At 36.8% G+C, this 20,186-nt stretch overlaps 1 protein-coding gene across 6 annotated transcripts in view; it reads left to right on the forward strand.

Moving 5' to 3' along the window:
* The window catches only part of FHIT (fragile histidine triad diadenosine triphosphatase), a 1,347,126-nt gene that overhangs the window by 453,286 nt on the left and 873,654 nt on the right, over positions 1–20,186 (forward strand). The window contains exon 1 of one of the 6 annotated variants that reach the window (XM_070238722.1): positions 2,789–2,875. The exons of the other annotated variants lie outside the window; for them this stretch is intronic. Within the exon in view, the coding sequence (XP_070094823.1) occupies positions 2,821–2,875 (55 nt within the window). The 5' untranslated portion in view covers positions 2,789–2,820. Of the gene's footprint in view, positions 1–2,788; positions 2,876–20,186 lie in introns of those variants that run through there. 6 annotated transcript variants of the gene reach the window in all.

Consider the following 20,186-nt stretch of genomic DNA (forward strand, 5'->3'; position numbering starts at 1 on the left):
ATCAAGCTGTAGTGCCTCATGGCAAGCTGGGAGCAATGCTAAGGTATGCAGCCTTCCCTGGAGGATTGGGGGATCCAAGTGAGGAGTGTTACTATAAGCAGCTTTTGGACTGAGCACAACCAAGACAAGTGTCATACTATCTGGCTTTGCCAGCTATTAACTACAATGGGGAATACCCCCAGAAAAGCTATGGGACATAAGGGGAAAAAAGCCTGCTCTTAGAGGGCCCATGCACAATTCACCCATTTTGGAAAACAACCTAAAATCACCAGAGAGAAAGGTACACAGTTCTTTGGTGAAAAGAGACTCACTTGAAAGGCTCTGAGTGCATCTTGGTGAGAGGTGAGAGCTCCCTAGGGACTGAGACATTGGCTGCAGCCATCATTGTGACCCAGTACAAGTGTGCTGACACAGACGCTGGCAGATACCTTTGGAATTCTTCCCCTGGCCTGTTAGCACAAGGATCTGCCCCACCCACTAGAGCACCAATTTAATCCAGCTCAGCCAGAGAAGGCAGCCCACCCAAGGGACTGCAAGAACAGCAAGCTCTCAGACAACTTGTGGGCCCAACATAGGCAGGGTGCCTGGAAACTGCAGCTTGGTGATTGGGTCCACTTCTATGGGGCAGGGTGTGCATGAGGGGTGAGCCTGTCTTGGTGGAGTGTGTGAGACCTCTGTAGTGAGGCGACTGGGTCTGCTTCAGTGGATTGGGGCACATGCATGGGGCAAGACTATGTTGACAGGGTGTGTGGCCTTGTGGGCAGTGGGGCTTGTCAGCTACAGCAGACTTGTGCTTTTCAAGCAGCCACATAGGGGATTGGCCTCACCTTCCAAAGCCTGAAACAATTGGGTACTCCCATGCCTGGGGCTGGCCCAACTCAGCTGCAATATTTTCAAACCATATATCTGATAAGAGGTTAAAATCCAAAATATACAAAGAACTCATACATCTCAACAACAAAAAATCTAACAATCTAATTAAAAAATGGGCAAAAGATCTGAACAGACACTTCTCCAAAGAAAATATATAGATGGCCAACAGACATATGAAAAAATGTTCAACATCATTAATTATCAGAGAAACGCAGATCAAAACTATAATGAGATATCACCTCATGCCTGTCAGAATGGCTATAATTAACAAGGCAGGAAATAACAAGTGTTGGAGAGGATGTGGAGAAAAGGGGACCCTCATACACTGCTGGTGGGAGTGCAAACTGGTGCAGCTGGTATGGAAAACAGTATGGAGATTCCTCAAAAAATTAAGAATAAAACTCCCATACGATCCAGCTATTCCACTGCTGGGTATTTATCCAAAGAACATGAAAACATGAATGTGTGAATATATATGCACCCCTATGATCATTGCAGCATTATTTGCAATAGCTAAGACTTGGAATGAATGCATAAAGAAATTGTGGTATATATACACAATGGAATACTTTTCACCCATAAAAAACTATGAAATCTTGCCATTTATGACAACATGGATGGACCCAGAGGACATTATGCTAAGTGAAATAAGTCAGAGGGAGAAAGTCAAATACCGTATGCTGTCACTCATAAATAGAAGATAAAAGCAACAACAAACAATCACATAGAGACAGAGATTGGATTGGTCTCTGACCAGAGGGGAAGGGGCAATGGAGGAGGGTGACAGGGGTGAACATGATGTAATCTACACAGAATTTGAAATATAATGATGTACGCTTGAAATTTATATAATGTTATAAACCAGTTATGGCAACAAAAAACTTAATAAAACACCAATAAAACTTTTAGCCTCATTAATTATCAAAGCAATGATAATTAGAGCAAAAATGAGATTTTGCTCAGACTGGCAAATGTCCAAAAAATGGATACTTCTCAATACTATACAGAGTGTAAGGTATTGTATAGAGTGCATACATCACTTGGTAAAGTTTCTAGAGGCCAGTTTGGCAGTATTAACTTAACTACTTTGATAATCTTAATCTATGCAGCCATACTAATTCTAGAAAGTAATGCTGAGGAAATAATTGCAAAGGTGTGTCTATGGATATTCATTATAGGTTTGTTTATAATAACAAAAAAAAACTGTAGATCTCTGTATTCATAAGTAGTTGAGCATTTAAGTAAATCCATTTAAAAGTTATGTCACATTTCAACTGTCTACACACACAGACACACGTACAATATTACAAAGTTATAGTGAAAATTTACATATGATTATGTAGATTTCCACTTATGGCATAGAAAGATATGCATAAGACAATTGATCAATGTGATAGATTCTAGTTGTTATATAGTATGATCCAATTTTGTGATATATTTATGCATTAAAATGAATGGATGTATACACACCAGTCTGTTAGCTGTAGTTTTCTCTGAGTGATGTGGTAATAGATTATCTTTTATATTTTTCTATCTTTTTTGAACTTTTTGAAATATGTTCGCTGTACTTTTATCAAGAAAAATGCATTGAATCTTTTAAGAACATCTTGATTAAAAAAAATAAGACAGGAAAGACCAAACTGGAAATGTTTTAAAAATTGACAGGGGCAAGGGGAACAGTAAACAAAGTAAGGAGTGTATAGACTCAGTGAAGAAAGCACAGCTATTAACAGACTCATAGTACAAGCTGATAGTTGATAATAGAAGGCCTATGGAGGGGCCTTTGGAAGGTCTGTTTTGAGTCTATTGTTACTTAAATAGCTGCTCTTTTGAATGAGCTCTCCTGCCACAGGCAGTTTAACAAAGGACTCCTCACTAACATGTGTACTTTATCCCACTTGCTCAGGGGAGAGGTTTCCAGTTTTTCTCCCGGGAGTAAATTACTTTATGAAGCTTGTTCCCAGACACTTATCTCAGAAGCAGCACACCTTTCTGACAGAAGGTAAATGTCATGACTGAGGCCTGGCACGGAGCCTGATTGATATTCCTAAAATGCTTCTTTTCTGTTCTGGAAGCCAAATCTGCATTCTTTTGAGTGGTATAGAAAGTCAGTACAAATGCTCTATCTATGCTGAACTTGGTGGAGAGGGGAAAAAAAAAACACACACTCCACTTCTTTATTTAGAGTTTGCTTTGAGAACGGCAAGCAGTATTTGAAAGGTCATCCCATTTCAAGAAGCAGATGGATAGGAGAAAAAGACTCTGGCTTTTACAAATAATTTAATTGAATTCTCCTTGCCATTTCTGCAGGCAATTCAAGATATTTTTTAAAGCATTGATCCATAATTATCTTTCAGAGTGGTTAGTATTGTTAGACAGATGTGTAATTCTTCGTGTATAAGGGAGTGGGATAGCATCCATTTTACCTATTTGATTGTCTTTTCCTTTCCTGTGCAAACAAATGCACTTAATAAAAGGCAAATCATTGCTTAACAAAAAGAACAAACTAAAAATTTTTTCAGATTTGTTTTTGACTTGAAGCTCTCCTTTCTTAGGCATGGTTGTATTTATAAAGGTCAGCTTCTTTGCCTTCCTATAAGCAAATTATGATTTGCATCCATGTAGCCTGCAAAAATAGTCCCTGGATGGATGAGGAGGAGGGTCACAAACCATGAAATACAAATTTATCATATTAATAGAATGTAAAACAGAAATGACTAGACTTCTAAGAACGCACTGTATTTGTGGTTTATTATTTTTCTTCTTATTTTTTTGCAGGGGAAGATTTGCCCTACACTAACCCCTAATATCTGTGCCAAGCTTCTTCCTATTTTTCTTCTTCCCCTTCAAAGCCCCAGTAGATATTGTGTATAGTAGTAAGTTCTTCTAATTCTTCTGTGACAGCTGCTGCCACAGCATGCCTTCTGACAGACAAGTGGTGTGCTTCTGTGCCCAGGAACCGAACCCAGGCCACCAAAGTGGAATGTGCCCAACTTTAATCACTAGGCCATCAGGGCGGGCTCTATTTCTGGTTTATTTTGGCTTTTTTTTTTACTGAGTATTTGTAATTGACCTGTGCTATTCTGATTTGTGGAGGTTGCCAGGTAAAACTAAGGATGTGCAGTTAAATTTGAATTTCAGATAAACAATGAATATGTTTTTAGTGTAAGTATAATCTATATAACAGACTGGTGAGTCATCTCAGAGTAGAATATCCTATTTAAATAAAACCGTGAAATATAATTAATATAAGCAAAGTGCATAAGACATATATGTGCAGTTTAATGAATAATTATAAATCAAGGTTTCCCCAGGTCAAGCCATAGAGTATTTCCAGTGCCTCAGGAGTCCCCTGAAAACCCCTCTGATCTTAATCCTCTCTCTAACCACATTGGAGGTAGTTTCTATCCTGTACTTTGCAATAATCTTTTCCTTGCATTTCTTCATAATTTTATCAATGTATGTATTTCTGATCATAATAAGTTTTGCATATTTTAAATTTTACATAAATAGAATCACAATGCAAGCATCTTTAAAGGTAAAAGTATTAATGATTCAATCGAATTTGGGGGCAAATACATGATGTCTCTCCACCAAATTATGAACTAGACAACCCTATTAAGCTTGAATATCCTTGGGTTTTCTTTGTAGCAAAGACTGAAGGGTGGTTATTTAAAAGAAATCTTGGGGCTGGCCTAGTGGCATAGCAGTTAAGTTTCTGTGCTCCATTTTGGTGGCCCAGGGTTTGCCAGTTTGGACCCCAGGCGTGGACCTATGCCCTGTTTATCAAGCCATGCTGTGGCAGGCGTCCCACATATAAAATAAAGGAAAATGGGCATAGATGTTAGCTCAGGACCAATCTTCCTCAGCAAAAAGAGGAGGATTGGCGGCTGATGTTAGCTCAGGGCTAATCTTCCTCAAAGAAAAAAGAAAGAAAAATCTTAATGAGTTCACTGATTTAATGATGCCATAAATCTTTGCATTTTTTTGTACTCTCCCCTCAAAATGTTTGTTCTCCCAAGCCTCATTGATTTTCCAGAACATGGGGCCAATCCAGTGATATTTTCACTGGGTTTCAGTTTCATTGATATCAGTGGAGTAAATCACGTCCCAAACCTGTCTAAGGTCATAATGTTCAGCCATAAATGGATAAAGAGCCTTTTGATTTATTATTCATGTAGATAACAATACTCAGAATGACTAAGGAACATTCCCTATTATATCATAAATTTTATCTGGTGACATTTAAAAAATGTCTTCCAGAGCCCAGCCCACTGATCCATGGACTCTCTTTCCTTTTGTTAATGGCACCATATTTTGTTTTCCTCATTTCTCCTTTATCTCCTTAGTGCTGAACATGACACATTTTCCAAGTTTCTTTGAAGAGCAACCATCACAACAGCAAAAATAATAAAATGCAATTTAAAAACAGATTTCTGAATGTTCTAGGAAACAGGCAATTTTGCATGGCAAGCACTTGAACTCAGGGGTGATTTATTATTCACTTGGCTGTGGTGAATATTCATGATTTGCATGTTAAATTAGAATTATTGAGACTTTTGTATACCCTAAAGGAGGTTGGGAAGTTTTGTCTTTAAAATTTGAATTTACTGAAATTTACCTCTTTAAGAGACAAACTGAGAATTTTCTATCTAGAAGGAAACTTAAAATGATCTGGTTAAATCCTGTAGATAATGTACATAAAAACATTCAATGTTTTTTAAAAATTGGGCTGATATAGACATTTTATATGAGGGCACAAGAGTAGAGAACCATAGTTTCTTTCTTTCTTTCCTTTTCTCCTGCCTTCTTCCCATTTTTTTTTTTTCCTTTTAAAAAGAAAATCTTTGCTCTAACAAAGTCTTGCCCAAAAGCTCAATATAAAGTAGTTACTCTGTTTGAATAGAGGGTGGAGCTGGGCCCTACCTTCCATATTTCCACTCTACCACGTGGACCCCCCAGAGTACAATTACAGAGCCTGTGGTTTTCCTTGATCACAGTTTTAAAACTGAAGAGAGCTGAATAATTTATTTATCAAACACATTATGGGCCTGACACTCTTCTAAGCATTTTACAACCATTAACTCATTTAATCCTCAATATAACCCTGATTTGCTTATTATTATTGCACTTATTTTACAGATGAGGAAAGTAAGGTACAGAGAGGGCAAATAAGTTGCCTAAGATCATACATCTATTAAATGGCAGAGTCTGGACAGTGTGTTCCAGTCCCTGTTCTTATCCAGAATGCTTTGCAGCCTCTCCCTAGCAGCAGCAGCAGGAGTTATATTCAACTCTTATTAGGGGTAGGAGCTGTGCTAGGAGCTTTACATGTATTATCATAGCTGATGTTCCCAAAGTAGCTAGTGAGGTAACAGTATTATCCCCAGTTTACAGATGCAGGAAATGAGGCATAAAGAAGTTACATAGCATTTCTGTGAGGGGCAAGGCCAGGATTTGAACCTTCATGGTTTGACTTCAGAGCCTAGGCTCTCAACTGCTTGTTTCATAGGCTCCCTTAAAAATGAAAATATTTGTTTGTTTTTAAAGAGTTATGATGCTTTTCATTTTCTTTCATGTTGGGTCCACATTGTCTGACACTGCTAAGAGAATATCTGTATTCCAAGGAGCCCGCCAGTTACCTCTACCAGGACAGGATCACGCCCAGAGGAAATTCAGCATCTTAGTGTTCCCTACCCATGGCCTTATGGTTCACAGTTTTTTTTTCTAGTCCTTCCCAAATTAACCTGATTAGTTTCCTCAGTATTCTTTGCACTTCTATAAGCAATCCCATCACGTAATCATACTTATCTGACAAAGACTAATGGCTCTCCTTCTACGTCAATCTATGTTTTGACTTAATCCTCCTGGAAATACAAAGTCTTTTTCTTGTCTGATGGTTCTAATGGTGGAATGTTAGGTCCAGTTGCAGACTAATAGTTGAGGACCTTTCTCCCCATTCTGCTCTGGTTTAGCTAAAGAACCATGCATCCAGAACAGTTGTGTTCAGCATGCAAGCAAAAGATGTTTCTTATAGTAGGAACAGTGAGAAGCCTGATGGCCTAAGATCTAGAACATATGGATGAATGGGTTTATGCTATTCCTTTAACCCGGTTGTGCTTTGGCCCTTTATCTGCTGTGCAGAAAGTTTGCAGGGCAAGGGCAAGTGAAGAATTTTGGCTGCCATGTGCCTTCAGTAGTGGCAAGGCAGAAAGTAGTGCTGTGTTAACTCTGTGATAATGTGTTTCTTTTAGGTAAGTATAGTTTTTTCCTTAGAACTTAATATGCCTTTGTCAATTCCCTCTTAATATTTGCCCAGGACTTTAGCCTCTTGAGTTAAATCTTAGGTAAACACAGTGATTTCCTGAGACCAGTGAGTAGAGAAATATCTACTTGGGCAAATGGAAACAGATGGAAATCTTGCTCCTACTAGCCTCCTATCCAGATAGGGGGTCTTTTACTCCTTCCCCAGGAAAAATAGTGCTGCACAAAATTAAAATAGATAGGTCATAGTTCTACCTATTTAAAATAAAAAGGATTCTTATAGTTAGAAAAACATGCTCACTTTATATAAAGGTATAATTTCTTAAGTTTGCTTTCACTCACAGAGGAATGAGTTAGGAGGATCAGTACCCAAGAAGAGATTGAAGAATACGTGAAATTAAATTGATGCCTGGATAGTATCCTCTAATCTAACTGCTCCCAATTTGTTATAAAAATTCTCAAGAAGATAGGGCTGGCCCCATGGCCGAGTGTGGATACTGGGTGTGGACCTAGTGCCACTCATCAAGCCGTGCTGAGGCGGCATCCCACGTAGCAGAACTAGAGGGACCTGCAACTAGAATATACAACTATGTACAATTATGTACTGGGGGGCTTTGGGGAGAAGAAGAAGAAAAGAACAGATTAGCAACAAACGTTAGCTCAGGTGCCAATCTTAAAAAAAAAAAAGAACATATATGTGTATATATAAAGATATATAAAGTTACTATCACTGAAAATTAGTTCTTCTTGTCAACCTATTCTAAATTCCTGTAGAGGATTCTACTAACTAGAAGTCTGTTGGAGCTAGAGTGAACAATTTCAACTGATGGTTTCTTTGTGTTATGGCCAGAGGAGGAAAGACCTTTAATCCTTTGGCTGCTATCTTTCCCCTAGTTCATGCAGAGACTACAAAAGTGAGTGACAATTCCTACACGATGTAGGTACTTTTTATGAAGCACCACTATGAATGCAGATTTCTTTTTCTACATTCATGTAGAGAATGCAAATAGTAGTTGGTCAAAGAGATAGTCGTGTATTACCGGTTTTGTATTAGTTTCCTATGGTTGCTACAATGAACAACCTAGTAGATCACAACCACACAGATCTATTATTTTAAAGTTCTGGAGGTCAGAAATCTGAAATAGATTTCATTGGGATAAAAGCAAGGCTTCAGGTGGGCTGAATTTCTTTCTGGAGTCTCTAGGGGAGAATCCATTCCCTTGCCTTTTCCAGCTTCTAGAAGTTGCCTGCATTCCCTGGCTTGTGGCCCTCTTCCATGTTCAAAGCCAGCAATGGCCAGTCGAGTCTTTCTCATATTGTATCACTCTGCATGACTTTTTTTGCATGACTCCTCTACCTCTCTCCCTTCAAATTTAAGGACCCTTGTGATTACACTGGGTCCACCTGAATACTAGTGGATGCTCTTTCTATTTTAAGGTCAGATGATTAGCAGCCTTAATTCCATTTGCTCCCTTCATTCTCCTTTGCCATGTAACCTAACATGTTCACAGATTCTAGGGATTAGGGTGTAGACATCTTTGGTGGTCATTAGTCTGCCTACTACTTGGGGCAATATTTTTTTTGGAAATGTATTTGTCAATGTCTGTCATAGTTAAGGCACCATAGCTATGTTGAAGGTAAAGGGGGCCCTGGGGAATGTTGTTTTTCATATTCAGGTTGGACACAGATCTGGGCAGTGGTGCTAGAAGATTCTACATCAACCAGAGGAGCTCCACTAGATAGAAAACCTGTTAGAGGTTGGGAATTGGGATATAAGTTCTGCAAACCAACTTAGCATTCCAGCTGTGGGGGATTCAGTCATACACAGGTAAAGACAATCATCATCTTTTTTGGCAAACACGGCCTCTTTCATGATAAACTAAAGATAAAAAATTACGGTAGACAAGAAGAAAGGAACAGAATCTCAGAGATTCAGAGTAACAGTTGACTTTCCAGGATGATTTGCCACAGGAACATGAAAGAATTTTTAGAAGTTTGGCATCCTCAATAACCTCAGAAAGCAGAAAGTGAAATGAGAGAATAAACTAAGACTAAAAAAAATGTAGGATGGTTTGGAAAAGGAGACAGGTTAGTCAAGAAAACATGGTAAAGAAAGTGGAATAGCATAGCAGAATTAAAATCTCCATTAGAAGATGAAGAGAAATCAGCATTTAAAAAAATATATCACTAATGTAGAAGAAAAATTGATGTTTTGTCAAAGTGAAGAAGAAAAGGACAATAAAAATGAAATTAATGAAATAAAGATTAAAAATATCAAAGACAGATATCATAGACTTAAACACTAGACATAGTGTAAAAATTATAGATGTTCTTGAGGCAGAAACATTTGGAATACCAGTAGTAATCAAAAATTAATAAAAGCTCTTCTGAGCTAAAATAAAAGCAAGAAAGCGTTGGTATGCAAATTGAAAGGGCTTTCCATACTCCAGGCAACATTAGTGAAAAAGGTGCCATACCATTTCAACAATATTGTTTTAATTACAAGAATAAAGAAAATAATCTTTCAAGCTCACAGGCAAAGAAAACAGTGCCTTACAAAGGAGCAAAAATCAGACTGGCCTTTTTTTTCCCCCCGTCACACTATATGATAGCAGCTATTGCTATAAAATCTACAAAAATTTGCTTAGAACAGTTTGGGAGAATGTACCCAAGAAAGGTAAATATAGTCAAGTTGTCTTTCATTTGTAAAAGTAACAGTAACAGATTCTCAGTATATAAGAGAAAAGAAAACATAACGCTTCTTTCCTAGGGAAATGGTTTAAGGATACAGCCCAGGTCAGTGCTATGCAAAGTGAGGTTCAGGGTCAGTAACATTAGCATTATTTGGAAACTAGTTGGAAGTACAGATTCTCAGGTTCACCCCAGACCTCTTGAAGCAAAATCCCTGGGGATGGAATTCAGCAATCTGTGTGTTAACAGTCTCTCTAGGAGATTCTTACATCCACTAAGATTTAGGAACACTGGTCCAGGTAACTGAGAGAAAAATCGAACTTCAGAATTCAGTAACAGAGAAGTGAATGGTATTGAGAGACTGACCATTAATAATGAAACCGATTCAACTTAAAGTGAGATTTAAACAATTGTAACTTTAATTATAACACTGAATGCAAATGTAAAACTATACTTTTGACAGACAAAATATGTAACATAAAATAAAACTTTAATAAGTATTTAATATTTTATAATAAGTAATAATAAAACCCAAGATCATATTTACAGGGTCCAGAAATAAAACTGTGATAAATCCTCATTTTTCTAAGGGTGCACTCAATGATTTCAAGTATTTGGAAGTTTTAAAGTTTATTTATCCATTCAACAAATATTAATATTCTTTTTGGTATGCCAGGTATTACTATTAGAAATTAAAGAAGGATGGATGACTTCCAAATCAATGGGGAAATATAAGAATGTGCAGCCTGGTTGAAATCGCCAAGTACAGGAATTAACAGTGAAACATAAAATACATAAAGCATAAAGTAAGATCACAGAGGTACAGCCAACATATCACTTATGCCAACACAAGTAAATAGTGTAAACTCCCCTATTGGAAAAAGGGCAGATAATTTGAACAAATAGTCCATCTGAATATTGACGTTCAGTAAGAGTATATTATATATTTATAAAAAGCCATGGTTTTAGTGTTAGCATCCTTTGATTAAGTCTAACCACTGCCACATATTACCTGAAAGACTTTGAGAGTTATATTTAACCTATTTGATTTCAAATTTTCTTGCATGTAAAATAGGAATGACATTTCCCATGTACCTTAAATGCTTAGAAGAGCAACTATGAATGTGAGAGCATTTTGTGAAGCTGAATCTCATTAAAAAATAATCATTAAACTAGTTATTAAAATACAAAGACTCTATTTCAGCTAAAAAGTAAAATCTAACCATGGGTTACTGAGCAGAGAGATACATAAAACAAAGTGACTTGTTAAGATTAAAAAAGAAATGGATGGACAAGATTTATCAGGCAAAAGCAAAATAAAACAAAAAGTTATTTCAGCAATATTTTGACGAAATAGAATCAAAGACTGTAATATTAAATGTGATCAAGAAGGTTATATTTTCTTTCAAATAGTTAGACTTTACTATGACAATAAGACAGTCCTGAATTTTCATCATCTTGATAACAGCCTCAAACAAAGGCTGTTAGAAATATAAGGAAAAATTGATAGAAACATAATTGTTATATGAGACTTTAATATACTTTTATTGATCCTCCATAGGTCAGATGAACACAGAATACGTAGAGTGCTTTAATAATCTAATAAAGCTATTTAATAAATATTTATTGAACTTTGTTCTCTAGAAAGAAAAAGCAAACTTTTAAAGGAGCCATGAAACATTTAGAAAAAAATTGATCATATATTATACCTCAAAGAAAACCATATTAGATTATGAAATATATAATGTTCATAGGCTACGTGCTCTGCCTACAATGATATGAAACTAAAAATTAATGAAAAAAGTTTAAATGCAAAGCTTAACAACTTGAAAAACAGCAATACCAACAACAAAAACCAAAAAATTCTAAAGAGCTCTAGGTTCAAATAGGAAAGAAAGCCTAGTATAATAAACTGTTAGACAAATGAGAACTCTATGTATTCACATTTTAAATGGCCAAAGCTGTATTTAGCAGAAAATTGGTAGCCTTTCATTATTAGAGCTTTCATTATTAAAGGAGAGTAATAAAATCAATCTGTAGAAATTAAGAGTAATGATTAATACGTATAGACTTCCCTTTTCTATTAAAAAACACAGGAAACAGTACTCATTCAATAAGTTAGGAATAGGATGAACTTACACAGCACATTACAAGCTATCTATCAGAAACCTACAGCAAGGTACATTATTTAATGTTAACATTGAAAATATTCCCTTACTGCTACAAATGAGATGTGTGCTTGCTATTATTGTAACTATTTCAACATTGTACTAACCATTATACAATATGATCACAGTCAATGTAATAAGTTAATCAGATTAAATATGAGGCATAAATATTGGAAAGAAGAGATAAACTAGTACTATTTAAAAAGATAATTATCTGTTCCAAACTCAGCTAATAAGCAGTTAAAACTGATAAGAGTTCAGTAAGGTAGCTATATGTAAGATTCCCTTAAAATATCAATAGAGTTCTTGTATATTTATAAGAACCACAAAAATGTACAATTCACAAGTAAACTAACATGGACCACATAGTAACTATATAAAAAATATTGAACTCTACCAAACAGCTTAAAAGAAACTTAAATAAATGGGGAGAAGTGCCATGTTCCCTAGTGGGAAGACACAATCTGTTTAAAATCTATACTATCACAATCAAAATTCCAACAGAATTTCTTAAGGGACCTTATAAGCATCTTCTAGATTTTGGAAGGGAAAAAACAATACTTTAGAATTATTTAAAAAAAAAATGTATGGGGGCTGGCCCCATGGCTAAGTGATTAAGTTTGCATGCTCTCCTTCAGCAGCCCAGGGTTTTGCTGGTTTGGATTCTGGGCATGGACATGGCACCACTCATCAAGCCATGCTGAGGTGGCATCCCACATAGCACAACCAGAAGGACTTACAACTAGAATATACAACTATACAACTATGTACTGGGGGGCTTTGGGGAGAAGAAGAAGGAAAAAAAGAAGATTGGCAACAAGATGTTAGCTCAGGTGCCAATGTTTAAAAAAAAAGCAAAAATGTATGGAGAAGACTTATTTTAAAGGAAAAACCATGGTGAGGTATTTGCCTAAAAAATGAAAACATTTATACAGTGAGGCTAAATACCAGACAAAGACATCATTTGTTAGAATGAGGAGTACAAAAGCAGATTCATATATACATAAAATTGTAGTTATTGATAGGGTGGAATATTAAATTAGAGCGTGGATGAGGTAGGCTTTCAGTGAATGGGACACTTGGCTATCTACCTAGAAAATATGTTAGACACATTACCACACACACACATACACACAAATATCTCCAGTTATGCTACAGAGCTAAATAGCTTTTTATCAAAAATTTAAAAACACTAGAGAAAAAATATGAGACATTTTATAATCTTGGGATGGAGATCTTTTTATACAAGACGCAATACATAGATATCATAAAGGGAAGAAATGAAGATTTGACCTTGTGAAAGTGAAAAAATCTATATGACAAAGGACACTATGGTAGCCGTTCAGGTTATTTGTGCGTATTTTAGTTCTCCTCTTACTGGGCACATAGAATGGGTACGGTTCCTCACCCCGCTGAATTGAAGCAAGGCCATGTGATTTACTGTAGATGAATGAAATGTGAACTGAAGTGATGTATGTTAGTTCTAGGCAAAAGCATTGGAAGCTAGTGCCTTATTCATCATGTTTCTCTTTTACCGCTGCCTGGATGATAAGTAGATAATGAAGGTCACCAGCTTGTGTCCTTGAGTGATGATGACGTGAGCTCTTGTTAATCTGGGAAATGGACATGTGTCATAACTCAGGAAACAACCTTTGTCTTTTTTTTTAAGCCACTAAGGTTTGGGAGTTATTTGCTCATCCAGCATTACTGGACCCATCATGACTGATGCAAACACCATGACAAAGTTAAAACATAAAGAATAGTTATTTCTGCTTCCCATATAGCCAAGTAAAGTTCCACAGATAACGACTATAAACTCTGGCCAAAATAAAGAAACAAAACAAAAACAGAAACAATTCCCTGAAGGATCTGTAGAGTGAACTAAGGCAGGTAGATTCTGGAGGTGAGTTGACACCTGGAAGATGAGATTGGCATGGGTTAAGTTTCCCATGCTGAGGTCAAACTATATTCATTGCCACATAGGGTAGCTGAAACTCCAATGGGAAACCCACAGGTTTTCTGGCCAGAAGAACCAGAAGACAGAATTTGGGGTGACTGTAGCTATTGGAAAGTGAGAGGGGAATCTCAGAAAAGAGAGAACCAGAAAGGGGGAACCACAAATTCTTACTATAAATTCTACCCAAATCACTGGCTGACCCTTGGAACATGCATCCACACGGCAGATTACAAGCAGTCAGTGAATTTGAAGATAAATCAATATAAAATTTTTCTATGAAGAACAGAGAAAAAAGATCAACAACAACAACAACAAAAACAACCAGAGTCTCAAGCTCCTATGGGATAATAGCAAAAATTTGAGCATACAGATAGTTGGTGCCTCAGAAGGAAAGGAGATAGAGAATGGGGCATAAAAGATTTTGAAGAAATAATGGCCCCAAACTTCCCAAATTTGGGGAAAGAGATATATTTACATATTCAAAATGCTGAGGCACATGATAATCAACCTGCTGAAAATCCAAGACACAATCTTGAAAGTAGCCAGAGAAAAACAGCATAGCATATACAAGGGAACTGTATTTCTACGACTGCCAGCCTATTTTCAAAAACCATAAAAACTAGAAGACAGTGGAGCAATATCTTTAACATGCTGAGTGGAAAAGAAACTATCAATCCAGAATTCCATATCCACTGAAACTATACTTGGAGAATGGAGGCAAGATAAAGTTGCTTTCAGATAAAGAAATACTGATAGGATTTACTGCCAGCAGACCAAGCTATACTACATGAAATGCTAAAAGGAGTTCTTCAGGATAAAAGGGAATAATAGGTGGCAACTCAGATCCTCAGGTAAGAATGAAGAACATTAGAAATCATAAATATAAGGTAAATATAAAAGCCCAGTTTTTTCCTCTTAATTTCTTTAAAATACATATGTCCAAGTAAAACTAATAACATCATCTTGTGGGGTTTATAATGCATATAGACGTAATTGAAATGGCAGCTTGAATGCGGAGGGATTTGCAAATAGGCCCATGTAATGACAAGGTTTCTATATTTTATGTGAAATAATGTAATGTTAACTCTAAGTAGATTGTGAAAAGAGAGGTTAGATTGCATTCCAGGGTCTCTGTAAATGCCAGTTCCTAGATTGAGGAGAAAGTATGTGTGCAGGAGGGCACCTCGCAGAACCTTACTGGCCCACATGGTAGGCAGGCAGAAACATTATTTTCTCTATGGACTCCAGATCAAGCAATCTCTTCCAAAAAGTGATGTATCTTTGACTAACCTTCAGATTGAGTGTTTTAGAACAGTTGAGGAGACATAGCATGGTTTCTTTCTCCTGTCCCTTTTCATTCCCTAAGAGTAGATAGCAAGTCCAGAAAAAAGAAAGAAGATGATATTTAGAATTTTCTCTTTTGTCATGCTACAGACTTATGGGGACTCTTGAGAAATCAGTATGAGTGGGAAAGAGATAATAGTTCTTTCCAGCAAGGTTAGCTTGGTGCTATGTGTGGTTCTTGAACTAGACTCAGGAAGCTGACTGGGTATTAGAAAGCAAGCCAAGAATGCATGATGGAATTTGCTAGTGGGAAGCTTAGCCTTTTCAGACTCTCTCTGAAAAGGGCCCTGGAGTTGGGGGAGCAGAATACTGACTTCACTTTGAGGTAGGGCAGACTGAGAGGAGGATGAGGTGTGAGGAGGGACAAAGATAGCAGGTCGCACCATCTGATGGAAGGCAGCGCATCGGCAGAGAAACGTGAACTCTGGAGTCTGCGAGTCTTATGTCTAAACTTGCCTACACCATGTCCTGCTGTGGGACCTTGATCTAGTACTTCAAGCTGGAAAATGGTCCTTAAAATAGTATCCATGTTGGGGGCCCTCCCGATGGTGCAGCAGTTAATTGCACATGTTCCGCTTTGGCAGCCCTGGGTTTGCCGATTCGGATCCTGGGTGCGGACATGGCACTGCTTGGCAAGCCATGCTGTGGTAGGCATCCCACATATAAAGTAGAGGAAGATGGGCACGGATGTTAGCTCAGGGTCAGTCTTCCTCAGGAAAAAGAGGAGGATTGGCAACAGATGTTAGCTCAGGGCTAATCTTCTTCTTCAAAAAAAAATGTATCCATGATAAATTACTGGAACACGTGAATATGACCTTGTTCAGAAAAATGGTCCTTGCAGATGTGATTAAGTTAAGGATCTTGAGATGAGAAAAACATCCTGGGTTATCCCAGGAAGCCCTAATTCCTTTCACAAGTATCCTTATAAGAGATGGACCACAGGAGTTTGAGACACACAGAAGAGGAGAAGGTGATATGACCTCGGGGGCACTTGAGTGATGTCACCTCCAGCCAAGGAATACTGGAAACCACCAGAAGCTGGACAAAGAAAGGAGTGGAATTTCTCCTAGAGCCTCTGGAGGGAACGTGGTTCTGCCAATGTCTGGATTTTGGATTTCTGGCCTCCAGATGTGTGAGAGTATAAATTTCTGTTGTTTTAAGCATCAAGTTTGTGATAATTTGTTACAGGAGCCACAGACAGGAAACTAATACAGTCAACTACAAACCTCCCTGAATTTCAGAACTCTCATCTATAAAGTCAGGTCATACTCGCTACCTTGTTGCTGGAATTAAAGGAGAAAATGTATAAAAATAGATAAAGAAAGAACAGGAAGTCAAAGAGTAGAAGATAAGGAACATGCTGGGAAAAAATATAGACACTCCATGTTTGATGTTACTAATTTATTCCTAATGAGCCCATGGTTCACCCAATAATGGTTTCCAGGACACAATTTCCCATTATTTTAAATGAGAAAAAATGATAATGTGTTGCATGTCAACCCAACCTTCCAACCAATTTCCTGAAATGTAAGTAAAACACAGTAAAACGCCCATAGTTGAGCCATAAACTACCATATCCAGATTTAAAATACTTTAAAAATTGTATCCTTGATCACCTAGCAATTAATGTTGTTGTTAAATACTTGCTTTGTATGTAGTTACTTTCCTAACTTGCTTTGCTTCCTTTTCCACAATTATTTTCAAAATTTTTTTCAACTCTTTCCAACAATAAGCAAAAAAGAAAAGCTAAATGTGAAAGGCACTGTGGTAATGTTTTCATTTCAAGTGCTCAGCAGCAGAGTGTGGCTCACACTGATGCTATGATGGCCCTTTAGCACCAACAATGTCTGAAATGCATACCCCTTATGTTGACACTCAGCATGCTTTTCAAAATATCTACACATGATTCGGACATTCTATGGAACATATTCGGAAAATTTCTTGAAGATTTTCCTGTATATCATTTTGCTCGTTTTTGTACTGAGTTTTGGTGTCATAAATCTAAATTTTTGCTACATAAACTTTGACAAAAAAATATATATTATGAAATTTATATTTCAAAAAACAAGGGTTATTTTACCAGGAAATTGTTAATCAAGGCGACATTCTGCAAGGTATGCAACATACTTAACAGCAGACGGTAACATGAAATATACAAAGAGTTAATGTTAATAATCAGAAATAAAAATGAGTAAAAAAATGGATAGGATCGTGAACAAATATAAATTGGAGAAGTAATAGAAATGGCCAATTTATGGATGAAAAACTGTACAACCTCAAAAGTAATCAGGAAATGTAAATTAAGATAACCATAACATAGCTTTTTACATTCATCCGATTGGCAAAATAAATTTAAAAATCTAATAATACCGAAGGTTGGTGAAGTTGTAGAAAGTGGGGATTCTCAACATGGGACAAACTGGTGCCACTGTGGAATACAGCGTGGCATCATCTAGAAAAGATGAAGACATGTGCATCTCCCGTGACTATATGCCCAAGGAGATGTGTACAAGATACCTACAACAGCACTTCTTTTTGTAATTCAAGAAAATATAAATATCCACCAATGGCTAATGAATAAATATTATGAAATATTAATACAAGAGATCGTTTTCAGAAAGCAGAAAGAATGAACGAGAACAACATATATTGAGATAAATCTAGAAAATACTATGTTGAGTGAAAGTTTTAAAAAGAAAGTTGCTGAAGAATGCAATATGATACCATTAGATAAATATCTAAAACATGCAAAACAAAGTCATTTTCAGCTGGTTGACAAGTGTTAGTTATAATGATACTACTACTTAAACCTGGAGATGGGAAATTCTTTTGTGGTGAAATCATGCATAGAGAGAGCCTCCCGGGAAAAAGGAAGCTTTTGTTTTTTCTGATCCAGTAATATCATTTCCAGAAATCTTTCAGAAGGAAATAGAGATGCAGACAAAATTAATTATTATAATCGTGTATTATGGCATTTATATGACAATTAAATATTCTATTAGGTAATCTGTCAGTAAACTGGAGAATTGTTAAATAAATTATGGTACATAAGGTAGCATTTGAAAATCTTTTAAAAATTGTATTCAGTGACATGGGAAAATATTTACAATATAATTTTCAGAGAAAGCATACAAAATTGCATTGCTATATGATCAATATTTGGTTTAAAAAAATCAACAAACAGCAAAAAGTGAAGGCACACATATAAATAAACCTGGGAAGTATCAACACATTATCAATGTTTCTCTCTCAGTGATAGAATAATATATGATTTTAAAAATTCTTTGCCGTAATTCTCATATGGGGTGCAGTGAGCAGATATTGCTTCCATAATCATAATTAAGAGCTTCTTTGGCCTCTTTCTAAAATGGGTAAGTCTGAATGAGGATTGTGATTGTTTTTTTCCCAGCTGGACAGACTCTTATCCCTTTGCCTGTTCCTATATTGCCAACTTCTGTGTATGCTTGACACAGGAGGATGGAATTCTATATGAAAGTGCTTAAAGGCACTACAGGAAGTAATCTAAGTCGAATGGGAATTGTGAGGATTAAATGAGGTAATGAATGAAAAGAGCCTAACACAGTTCCTGGCACAAGTCAGTATCTAATCATTATCATTGTAATTAACTAATCACGGCTATATTTTTATGTTACAGATGAAAGCTTGCAAGTCATTTCTTTTGTGAACCCAAAACAAGTTTCCATGTTACCTATGGGTACCAAAGTCCTAAAGACAGAAAGCAATAAGATGTTTATTGTGTGAGTGATAAATCCGAGACAGGAAGAGTTTGGGGGAAGAGCAGAAAAAACAAATGGTAAATCTTATTCTTAAAAAGAAAGGGCTCTCTGTCTCCATTACAGACAGCTGTCATGCACAGGCTGGAACAACTCTTCGGGCAGAATCAGGGATGCTTGGAAACGATAAATCTTTTGCAATTTAGGCCCGTAATCTATTTACCCTCCACCCAGGGCTTTCTTGTGGATAACTGATTCCATGTGTTGGACTTGCAGCAGAAAGGGCATGTCAGTTACATGGTCAGTCAAGTTGCATGGCCGATACCTGCTAACTTTGCCTTCCATTGAATGATGATATGTAATATACCTTGTGATTATGCAATAAATGTTTGTTTTCTCTTACTTTTTTTACCTGATAGATTGGCATCTATGATAACATGCAGTTTCTAGATGAAAATAGAGTTGTGTTGCAAAAGAGACAAAAGATTTAGCAAATGTAATTTTATATGCCAAAAAAATGTACATTAGTAGCTTTTATGATGTGCCCTTGAAGGGAAACATGGTGAATTTGCATCTGATTTAGGTCTTCTGTGAACAACTTAAAAAAGGGCAAAAGCAAGCATAAGACAATTTTATCTGTTTGGATGGTATTATTGAGTTCTTTTGGGAGATTTGTGTTAGTGACACCTCCTGATTCCTTCTTGCATTTGGAGGGTATAAATAGGGATTTATAGAGAATGGTCATGACCAAAATCTGTTTGGTCTTCAAAGTACGTCCCAGAGAGGTTGTAGGACTTTTCTCTTCTTACCTAGCATGCATAGAACAGCAGGCAGTGGCCATGTTAAGTTGTTAGGTAACTCATTTAGGTTATGTTCTCTAGGTGACACATTAGACGTCTTTGCCTATCTTGAGTCCTCCATTCTCACACTGGTAGACTTTTAGTTTCATAATGAGACTGCTTCTAACTTATTCACCTCTGTACCCTAGCCTGGTAGCACTCAACAGAAACATGCTGAACAAATAAAGAAAGAAGGAACCTACTGGTTGTGTTATCCATCCATCCATTTCTCAAAGTTGCTGCTTTTTCAAGGTGTCTGCTGACGCAAAGTGTCAGCTTTTGTCTCCTTGCTTTGGAAAGTGATCATTTAAGTTCT

The sequence above is a fragment of the Equus caballus genome, chromosome 16 (genome assembly GCF_041296265.1).
Source record: "Equus caballus isolate H_3958 breed thoroughbred chromosome 16, TB-T2T, whole genome shotgun sequence".
NCBI lineage: Eukaryota > Metazoa > Chordata > Mammalia > Perissodactyla > Equidae > Equus > Equus caballus.